The sequence below is a fragment of the Loxodonta africana genome, chromosome 11, assembly GCF_030014295.1.
Source record: "Loxodonta africana isolate mLoxAfr1 chromosome 11, mLoxAfr1.hap2, whole genome shotgun sequence".
NCBI classification, from domain to species: Eukaryota; Metazoa; Chordata; class Mammalia; order Proboscidea; family Elephantidae; genus Loxodonta; species Loxodonta africana.
The window spans coordinates 75,300,065-75,312,065 of NC_087352.1; the positions used below are offsets into that span (position 1 = coordinate 75,300,065).

Genomic DNA, 12,001 nt, shown 5'->3' on the forward strand with positions numbered 1-12,001 from the left:
CCTGAGAAGTAGGATATCTCAGGTATCAGCACTGTGCTTACGTTAAACACATATGCTCCAAATAATCCCTTCTCCCATCTCCAGGGGAACATTTATGAATGTTCCAAGTCAATCACTTGAGGGCTGGATTTTTAAGATATCAAAAAGAACTGTAGCCATTATTTAAGAGGTATCATTATTTAAGAAAAATATCCATAGATATGTGGTCCTTTTATCAAGAGATCTATGTGATTAGTGGCAAATTTACTACATGGAAGTTTCTAAAGTCTTAAGTTATTATGCCAGAATTAGGACAAGGACATTTGAAATGATTCCCAGCTCATGATTCTGGCTTTTTGAAGAATACCTTTGAGGTAGTATTAATCATTAGGGATCAATATAGATACCAGGCTTTCATGAGAAATATATATGTTGACCTTAGTAAATCTTCAAGTGTGTAAATACAGAAATATATATACGCTATATATGTATTTTCTCATATCACAATCTACTTTTTAACATCAAACCTTTAATACTATTTTTTAACAACATATGCCAAAAGTTTGATGTGAAGGCAATTTTCATTGAAAAAAAAATTTAATTGCTTCAAAATGATTATTTTAATATCTAGTTACTTAATCATAAACATTAATTGCACTTATATGTTTTGAAACCTTTTTTGCTATTATAAATAATAAATTCCATATTTTTTGAAGCAAGAAATACAAAAATTTTCTTTGCTAGAAATACAAAAGGAATCAGCAACTAAACCTACCTCTAACTGAAATTCATACCTCTCATTTAAATTTATCTGTGACCACCAATTTGCCAATGGGTAATGTTGTGAAGTTGTTTTCTAAGATGTTTGTATTCAATGTGACATATATATGACATATATAAAGCTCTCAGCTGCTCACAGAAGTAAATTTAACCTTTAATATGACTAAAATATGTGAATAACAAATAATGGCTCTGGGTGCTTCTAAATGTTGAATCCTCTGCTCTTTGCCTTTTACTCTTCCCTCCTCTATGTTCGAAGTGTTTTCTGTGAGTGCCCACTCTCAGAATATTATGGAGACTGAGTTCTAAGCTCTTATTTGAGCCTCTACCTGTTTGAGCCAGAGGGTGCAGGGAAACTGTGAAACTGAAAGGAGTCTCCTGGGCTGCTTAGTGCAGGCTTCCAAGGCTAGCAACTTCCTAAGACATTGTAGAGGGATATCTGGGAAACGTCAGTGGAAAGAGGTGGAGCAAAGTCAGCTAGACTCTTAGGAGTCACACACCAATATTAAAAAAAAGGAAAAAGAAGAAGAACAACAACAACAAAAACAAAAAGCCCTGCATCAAGAAAAAAAAATTTTTTTTTTATAAATCCAAGGAAGGTATTTGTATCAAGGAAAACATTTTTTGGTGGTTTTGCTATTTTGCTGTAGTACGTAATGGACCACTTTTAGATAATTCCAAAGATGGTGTCAAAACTCCAACAAAGTAATTTTAACTAAAATATACATTTATTTTCTAGAAAACACAAGCTGATTCCCTGGAAGAAAATCTGCGCTTGGCTCAAGAGTATCAGAAGATACAGGATCATTTCTTAGCAGAAAAGGAGAAATATTTCAGTCTATTCGATAGACGGTTATTATCACTCGATGCTTCAATTAGAGATAAAGCACAGGTATTGTGTGTGTGTGTGTGTGCGTTTTCTCATTTTGTTTGCTTGTTTTTAAATAATTGTTTACTTGACATAAATGAAAAAGAAGTAGTGGTCAATAGTGGGGTCTCCAATCTCTGAGGGTTGAACTAACCTGACACCAAATAGCATGTTTTCTTCTTGTAACATTTCCTTTTATATTCTTGTCAGCCTTTTGAAATGGAATTTTAAAAAGATATTTGAGAAATGAAAGACTTAATTTTTAGTCTACTATTCCCTACTAATTACTGTTTGAATCATTTTGACCTAGAATACCAATTTTTTGTGGTTTGTAGATTTAAATATATTATCATAAATTTTAATTCTAAGCATAGATGACTTCCCAGGATAGGCCTCCAAATCTCCTCTGGATGTATGGGTTCCAAATTTTGTTTCTACTTTCTTATTATATAACGGAAGTAATTAGAAAATTGGGGAAATATCTGACCCCTCTGGTTACTGGAAATCACTGGGAATTCTGAGGATATTTTTGTAAAATCTGTGTAATGGTAAAAGTGAAAAGTAAAGCAAACATATGCCACAAATAAAGATGGAAGAGGAATTGCCATTTCTAGAATGTTAAGATACAGCCACTTCCTATCTGTTCTTCTCCAGGTACTCGGTGACAAGAAAAATCATTTTCCTTTAAATTTTTGTTTCTCCTCCAGGATTCAAATTTCAGCAAATAGAGGAATGACTATTTTTTAATAATTCACCTAGCCATAAGAATCAGTAGACTACTAACTGATCCTTTCTCCTCCTGGTATCATACGTACTGTTGTACTGTAAATTAGTAGTTCAGAATTCTAGTACTGCACCTATCCTCCGTTGTACAGTTCCCGTGGAGTTGATCCTGACTCACGGCTACCCCATGTGTGTAAGAGTAGGACTGTGCTTGATAAGGTTTTTGATGATTGATTTTTCAGAAGTAGATCTCCAGGCCTTTCTTCTGAGGTGCCTCCGGGTGGACTGGAACCTCTAACCTTTCAGTTAGCAGCTGAACATGTTAATTGTTTGCACTACCTGGGGACTCCCTGATTACTCTGGAATATTGGGAATGCAGAAGGCCAGAATTTGAATGCGAGCTCTCCCAGTTATTAGTTCAGTGATCTTGGCGAGTCACTTACCCTTTCTGACCTCAGTTTTCCCATCTGTTAAACAAGATTTACTTCATAGGGTAATTAATAAGGAATACAAAAGAAACATCCATAATAAATTACTTTGAAAATAAAGGGATGCTGTGCCACTGTGGAGTCCCTGGGCGGTACAAACGGTTAATACTCTTGGCTGCTAACAGGAAGACTGGAGGTTCAAGTCCTCTGAAAGATGCCTCAGAAGAAAGGCCTGGCAATCTATTTCCAAAAACAATCAGCCAGTGAAAACCCTTTTTTAGCATAGTTCTACTCCGTCACACCTGGGGTCACCATGAATCAGAGACAACTCCAGGGCAACTGGTTTACGCAGCTATAACTACCACATTCATCTGGTATGCTGCTTGTCAGCTTCCCTAGGTTTCCCATCCATCCATCCTCATAAGAGTTCAAGCTTCTTATATATTGGGGAGAGAAGAATGTATTTTTTCTCAAACACTTCCATTGAAATAGTGGCAAGATGAATGTAAATCAAGAAATAAGTGTTTTGGGGCAAGAGTTGCTAAAATCTTGGTGTCCTCATAGCATACCAGGATCAATGGAGTTCATCAATGTATCCGTGGAGTATTTGTACAAACCACCTCATGCATTTGACATTGTTATTGAGGTTAAACATGTTCTATCTGTTGCCAATAATTGAGGAGGAGAAAATAATCAATGGCTATACTGTATTTCCTTTTCTAATCAGGGGGAAAGAAAAATAAATTTCCTGTGCACTTGTTACCAATCTGTACAGAATCCTTTGGTCACAAATGACAAATATATTGGATACTTGCATAAATAGTGAAGAACTCAGGCCTTTAAAAGAAAGCCCTAACATAGTATTTCCATAGCATAAATGTAAGGACAAAAGTGCCTTGATCTCATTTTTGGAATTAAAGCCAATCTCGGTGTGAGATACAAGGAGTGAGACGCTGCTGTGAACAGACAGACAATGGGTCATGCTTGGAGATAAGGTTTATGTTTGCGATCCCTCAGACGAATCATTTTTAGCACACCTGTTTCAGGGAAACTTTCAAAGATTTATTTGTACTTCCAACCATTTTTCCTTTCCATCCTTCAGCGCTGGAGGTCATTAAGTGCAGGCTGCCCTTGTCAGTGTCATGTAGGATCAATTTGCTGCAGTGGACAGAAAGGCCTTATTGATGCTGTTAAATCTGTCAGTGAGAAATCGTATGTCATTAGCGTCCAATGCACTGCTTACAGGCTGGAATTTGGCCATCAAAAATGAGAAAACACTTTAATATTTTAGTCCATTTCCTTGATATTGCAGGATTTCCGATATATGCAGGTTCTTACCAGTTTTATTTGGGGCACTCCAAAGCTCTGTTCAACCTCTGCTCTCTTTGCCAGATTTCCTTGTCGGATGAAATGGATCTCACTCCTAGGAATTTCCTGTATCATTTTCCTATTTTAGACTAATTTCATTGCTTCTAAACCTGCATTCCTTTTGGTGTGGTGAATACTCATATTCTAATTATTGCGCTTCCTTGGGAGTATTGTTCTATCCTCACAAATTATGTACTTTCGCTCTCTGTATTTTTAGGCCAAGAATATTGCAAAGAAGGCCTAAGTGAAGACTAAAAAAAAATTAAAAATAAGAAATAATGTTTCATTTCTTAACACAATTTTGTATGCAGAATACTCAGATGTTAGAATGTTACAGAACTCCTCTCTGGGTGCTGAAATCTTGTGTGCTGTATTTGCATGTGTTTTCTGATGCTTTCCTGTACTTTTTATGTCTGGCGCAACAGAAGTGTGCCCCTTCAAAAATCAGAAAGACACAAGCAATTGTGCAGATTTTTTTATTTGCCCTGTTCATGGGTAATGATCAAATAGAATCCAATCTAAAAGCTTTCAGACCTCAAAATTAAAAATAACACTATAAATGAATGAAGAAAATCTGAAAAACAGATTTTTCTTCAATGTGATATAGACATTTTCATAAAAGCTTTCAAATATATATACATTTTCTGTTAAAAAAATCTATAAATATGTTAATAAAATCACCATGCATTTGGTTTAAATGCCATCTCAAGTTGTTGCTCCTCAAACCTGCAAAGAAAGGTAAGTTAATAAAGCCTGCAAATTTTGATGTGTTGTCTGAAAACAAGATCCCTTACAAACTGGTAACATAAATTTTAATTCTTTTTTGAAACCACTTGTAAAGCTTAACCCTTGCCTACTCCAAATCCCAGTGCTTTCAAACTTTTGTTTTCACATGGGGTCGCTAAGACCCAGCAACGTCGGCAGGGGACACTTCTGGAGCTCCAAGAATTCAAACACTCTTCATTCATTCATTTGATTATTCAAAATAAATATTTAAGTGCCCATAGTATGCACAAAGATACAACAGAGGACACAGGATTATGCTACCTCATCCCTGCTACCATGTTGAAGATTGTGATCTCAGATTCCATTGGATTCTTTCCTAGAATACAGCATAGGATCAGAGCTCTACTGCATCATCTCTTTACTTTACCAGGGAAAGAATCTGTGCTATTTAACCTGTGTTGCCTAGTTCTCCTTGGACAAAGTTCCATCCTACATTCTCAAAAACTTGTATCATCTATAGATTAGATTAGGATGTTTTCTACTCTCTCTTCCATCTATTTTAAAACATGCTGTCCTCTAATGCTCACATTAGATTGATTGAGTCAAACTTAATTGTAGCAATAGACAAAATTCTTTCCCTAGAGAAATGGGAAAGTTGTTTCAGTTTTCATTTTTTAAGTGTTACATATTACTTGTTATCTTGCATATATTAAAATTCTGCTTTAGGAGGTGAATTTGTGCTTCTTTCAGTGTACATAGAAATACATTTCTTTGCTAAGAAAACCATAAATTTCTTTTTTTTTTTTTTTGCTTACAATAGCTATTTAAAGTCCCTGTCAGTATTTCTGCCTCTGTCTCTTAGAACACACATCCACCCACACACAAATACACACACACACATACACACACACGTTTTGCCTCTGTTCTTAGGACACACACACACACACACATTGCTCTAAAAGAATTAGCACACTTAATAGAATGACAAGCTTGCATTAAACTCCCACTATCCCTTCCCTGAAGAGCTCTCTCAGGAGACTTCTGAGAGTTTTTCTAATACCGGAGATATAAGTGGACAGCTGGTGGTCTATTACTTTATCCTAATGGATCTTCCTTCCATCGTCCAAATCCTAGAGGGATGCACCAAAAACTAAGAATGTATTTCTGGCTAATACTTTAGAGAGATAAACTTGGCTTGATGCAAACCAGTTCTTCAATCTTCTATCAGTTTTGAGTGACCTGGAGACTTGTGTGTCTTTATGCAATTTTGAGATCTGGTGGAGTTGTGTAGCAGTGCACAGCTTTTTGATGTTAGCGACATCTTAAAAGTGGTTTATGGAGTGTGAGGAGATCCTTGGTGTATCAAAGACACTCAAATTAATTAAAAATCACACATATACATGGAGCCCTGGTGGTGCAGTGGTTAAGCATTTGACTGCTAACCAAAAAGGCTGGCAGTTGGAACCCACCAGCCACTCCTTGGAAATCCTCTGGGGGAGTTCCACTCTGTCCTATAGGGTTGCTGTGAGTCAGAATCGAGTTTTGGGCTTTTTATCTGTGGTTCTCTACTAGACTATTTTCAGATAAATAGGTTATGTTCCCTGGAATCCATAGAGATTCAGAACTCTGATTTTTGTTTTTTAAGGCCATAGTGCTACTATCAAAGAAAGAAATTCTGTTGCTATCATTCAGAAACCATTTCTTAAAAATTACAATAAAACTAGTGAAAAGTTTATCGTATGCCCCTCCTATGATAATAAGGTGTATTTTCTACTTAGGCTTGGCTAATGCATAACTTAAAACTGCAGATGATTTGCAATTCTATGGGAGGGCCAGTGTAAGGATTTTTCAGTTGCTGAACTACCCCCTTTGCATCACAATGACATAAACATATGAAAAAAAAGCTGCTTTTGTAACCATCTTTCCCCAAATCTACAAAGCTGTAATAACTTATTAAAGTAAATGTATAGTATATTCACATGTGGATTTTTTTTGGGTTTTTTACGTATTTTATGTATGTCACTTACCCTTTCTTCAGAGATTTATTGAAGGTGGAGCGGAGTATTTGAAAGGGCTCTGAAGTCTGGCAGATCTGATTTTGAAATCACTTCAGCCATTACTATCTCTGCTGTTGTTAGGTGGTGTCCAGTCAATTCTGACTCTTAGAAACTCCATGTGACAGAGTATAACTGCCCCTATAGAGTTTTCTAGGCTGCAGTCTTTATAAGGAGCAGATCATCAGGTCTTCTCTCCCATGGAGCTGCGGATGAGTGCAAACCACTAACCTTTTGGTTAGCAGTCAAACGCTTAACTATTGTGCCCCCAGGGCTCTTTTTAGTCTCTGTGGATGATTTATTTAATCTCCCTGGGCCTCCGAAAAATGGGAATATCTCGCTAGCAGGACTGCTGTAAATTATAGCAATAATTAACATTTATGAAACACTACTAGGCACTATCCTAACTATTTTATACCCCAAAAACCAAACCTGCTGATGTAGAACTCCTATAGGACAGAGTAGAACTGCCCCATAGGGTTTCCAAGACTGTAAATCTTTACAGAAACAGACTGCCACATCTTTCTCCTGCAGAGCAGCTGGTGGGTTCAAACTGTCGACTTTTCAGTTAGTAGCCAAACACTTAACCACTGCATCACCAGGGATCCTAACTATTTTGTATGCAATCTTATTTAATCTTCTCAACAACCTTGAGAAGCATAAATATATGTATTTAATATAAAGCATCTAGCACACTTTTCACAAACTGTTTATTCTAAATACGGAAGATGTGTCTGTTAATATTATTATCCTTTAGCTAAATATAAGCATCCTTGGGTGGTACTACCGTTGAGCACTCAGCTACAAACTGAAAAGTTAGTGGTTCGAATACATCCAGAGGTTCCTCGAAAGACAAATTTGGCATTCTACTTCCAATAGGTCACAGCCACTGAAAACTATGTACAGTTCTATTCTGAATCAAGTGGGGTCACCGAGAGTGGGAGCTGACTCTGTGGCTACTGGTTTTGTTTTGTTTCTTAGCTAAATATAGGTTTCTGATTTCTCGTAACAAATCATCTGTACCAAACCCATTGCTGTTGAGTCGAACACGTGGTGACCCTACAGAACAGAGTAAAACTGCCCCACAGGGTTTCCAAGGAGTGGCTGGTGGATTTGAACTGCCGGCCTTTTGGTTAGCAGCCAAGCTCGTAACCACTGCACCTACCAGGGCCCCAAATCATCTATACTAAACCCAAACCAATCCCACTGCCATTGAGTCAATTCTAACTCTTAATTGGTATTAAATAGTTGATGCAACCTGGGAATATGTGATGAATCATGTGAGAAGGCAGAAGTGTAGGGTAATAGTGACAATATGGTAATCAGGAAAACACCAAAATAATGTAAGGAATGCAGCAATGGACATACACCTAATTGGCCAGGTAAAGCTGCAGAAGGCTATAACATAGAAAATCGTATATCTACATATATATGAGAAGGCATGAAGGATATAGTTTTCGATGACACGTAGGTTAGGGTGAGTTGTATCCAAACCTTGTACTAGCAAACTTGACTTAAAACATATCTACTTAAAAAAGAGATCCCATTCACGATAGCTACAACCACCAAATATTTCCTAGAAATAACAACACAAAATGTATTATTAGAACGGACATGAAGAAATCTGAAAATTTTTACAGATAATAAAGACAACACATGCCATGCCAGAACTCAATATATTAATTTGATGAGAACTGGCATCTTCACATCACAATTTTTAAAGCGATTCTAAACAAATAAAAAGAATACTTTTTGTAACCTAATACGGGCAGTCCTGGGCTATGAACATCTGACTTAAGTACAGTTAGAAACCAACCCTGTAAAACCTATTATATTAAAAATTTGAGGAATATACAATGGCTCATAATAGTAAATGGTTGCTACTTTTTGACAGGCATCAAAACATTATTATTACTGTATTATTATGTTAAAGATGTTTTAGTGTATCTGGATATGTTTCTTTAATGTTTTTTATGCATGGAAAGGTACACTAATTTAAACATTTAACTAACCTGTGTTAGATAGGAACCGTACCTAACTGTTCGGACTTACGTACAAATTTGATTTAAAGATAGATTTAGGAACAGAACTCGTTTGTAATCTGGGGACTGCCTGTAAAAGAATTCTATACTGAAACATGAAAAGAGATAAGAAAATTAGGGAAAAAATTATGAGAGCAGGTTACTTTCTAACTTGTTCTGAAAAAAAATAATAAAGCTACAATTAGCTATAACGTGTTACAGAAATGACTGAAAGTTCAGTGGTATTAGGTGGAAAGTCTAGAAAAGGGTGGTAAAGTACAAAGGAATTTGTTACATAAAAATGTGGAAATGTGAATAAATGGGGACACGTTTTTTCACAGTGGAGCAGGGCATGCTGCGTATTTTTGGAAAAGAACAAATACAACTTATCTTGGACCATGCCAAGAAAAACAAATGTATTAAAGAATTAAATATATACATAAAATGTAGTTGAATATTTATTTGACCTTGGAATGGGGAAAATTTTTTATCAACACAATGCAAAGCCTTAAAATAATTAATCTATAGATTTGCTGACATGAAAACTAAAGTGTAAGTTTAAAAATTCCATAAGCAAAATTTAAAGACAGATAACAATATGGGAAGATATTTTCAACATCTAGGGCAACTAAGGGGTTAATACTTTTAATATGGAGCGCTGTTGTAAATTACTTAAAAGATGACTTCTCTAGAAGAAATATGAAAAAAAGTATTCAACCAGGTATTGTCTTGGCATGTCCAGTCTTAAGCAAATATTAAAAGAAATTCAAAGCAGTTGATAAATAAAAATGGGTAGCATCCTTAGGAGTAATCAAAGAAATATAAATTAAAACAATACAGCAGCCACCGGATTAGCTCAATTTTTTAAAACAATGATAACTAATTTTTGCAAGGAAGCCCTGAAATGGGCACATTCACTGCTGGTGAAACTGTACTGTGAAATGATCTCCGGGGAAAAAAGTTGAACAATATACGTATATAGCCTGCGCCCCTATTTTAGGGAGCGTTGCCAAATGTGCACAAATGGTTTTTCAGCAAAGATTTGGCTATAAAATAGGCAATAATGTTTAAAGTGCAGTCAAACTGCCTGGATTTGAATCCTGCTGTCCCGGTGGTACAGTGATTAAAGAGCTAGGCTGTTAACCAAGAGGTAGGCAGTTCAAATCTACCAGCTGCTCCTTGGGAACCTTATGGGGCAGCTTACTCTGTCCTGTAGGGTTACTGGAAACCCTGGTGGTGTAGTGGTTAAGTGCTAGGGCTGCTAACCAAAGTCTCAGCAGTTCAAATCCACCAGGTGCTCCTTGGAAACTCTGTGGGGCGGTTCTACTCTGTCCTATAGGGTCGCTACGAGTCGGAATCGACTCAACGGCACGGGGTTTGGTTTGGTTTTGGTATAGGGTTACTATAAGTCGGAATTGACTTGACAGCAGTGGGTTTAATGTGTCGTTACTTGCTAACTTGTCTTGAGCAAGTCATTTACCTTGTGTGGAAAATGAGAATAGTACAAGATTTCCTGACAATTAATGTATGTAAAGTGCTAAGAACAGTGCTTGGTATGTAGTAAGCACTGCATATATTTTGGAGTCCCTGGGTGATTTTTTTTTGGGGGGTGATGGAAATAGTTAACACACTCAGCTGTTAACTGACAGATTGGTGGTTTGAGTCCACCCAGAGGTACCTCAGAGAAAAGGCCTGGTGATCTGCTTTTGAAATATCACCCACTGAAAACCCTATGGAGCACAAATTTACTCTGTCTGACACACATGTGGTGGTCATAAGTCAGAGTCAACTTGATGGCACCTGGTTGTCATGTATATTTTAGCTCTATTTTTTGTTATAAACCAGAAGAGTTAATCATTCTACTGTTTCGAGTAGTTCTCTCCTTGTTTCATATGTTCAGTCTTATCATTGCCTAGATATTGTAGACTCCAAGAAGACATTTTTAACATTAAAACTTTAATAGTCTTCTAGCGCAAGTTTAGAAGTACAATAAACATTTAATACTTGCTCAGGAAGTTTAATACTTTCTCATTGATATTGACATCTTCTTGTTTTTTTTTTTTATTTTTTAGTAAAACAAAGTGATTATAAACCAGCTGGAGTCAGTCTTTGTAGCATTTAAATTACTAAGAGTGCCATTAAAAATTTTCAGTCTTTCTTTACTGACATCTTTTCACTCATGTAGAATTTAAATAAAATTGATATTTCAACATACTTAGCAGATTGTTTAGTATATAAATATATATATATACTCTATTTATATTTATATAAGTATATATATATAAATAGAGAACGGGACCGAAAAATGATATTCTTATCGTCACTATTTGTATATTATTTCAGAGATTCTGTACCATGGCAAAGCGAATACTTATAGGAAGGATTTGATCACCCTGTGTTAAGAAACCCAGAGAAAGATTTTGCAAAATTGAAATAACTTGCAATATTGCCACTTTATGTTAACCAACAGTGACTTAACGAAAACAGATTAGTTCAAACAAAATAATTATTATAGTCAATAAACAATGCAATGATTAAACGACTTAAGTCATTGCTTTTCTCTCCTTTACCCATGAGATGGAATGAACTTTTAGCTAAGTTATAGTAATATGTTAATATGTGTGTTCAAATTTAAGAATATCCAATATAAAACACATCAAATAATTTGGGGATGATTATTTGTACTTTCCAAGGATTCTTACTACATGAATGGCTCTGATAACATAGCCCCACAATTGTTTCAATTAGGACTCAACTAAGCAGGATTTTATTTATCCCCACAGAACATGTTTTGCATAAAGTGAAATGTTCTCTAATTATCCATAGTCTGTGTGTACCTGTGTAAACCTGGTCCCTGAACTAAAAAAGAAGAAGTTACTCAGTTTTTGGAGGTGTCTCAACTCATTTACTAGGCAACAGTTCACAAATTATATTTTTGTTTCCTTAAGTAGACATTGAGTAAACTAACATCATCTCAGGAAATGTAAGCAGTTTACTTGTAAAGTCCAACCCTTTAAGAGTTTGTTTTCAAGTGACTATGAAAAAAAGTTGTAG

At 35.9% G+C, this 12,001-nt stretch overlaps 1 protein-coding gene across 1 annotated transcript in view; it reads left to right on the forward strand.

Moving 5' to 3' along the window:
- The window catches only part of CCDC178 (coiled-coil domain containing 178), a 460,722-nt gene that overhangs the window by 291,482 nt on the left and 157,239 nt on the right, over positions 1-12,001 (forward strand). The window contains exon 18 of the mRNA XM_064293218.1: positions 1,499-1,651. Within this exon, the coding sequence (XP_064149288.1) occupies positions 1,499-1,651 (153 nt within the window). The remainder of the gene's footprint in view (positions 1-1,498; positions 1,652-12,001) is intronic.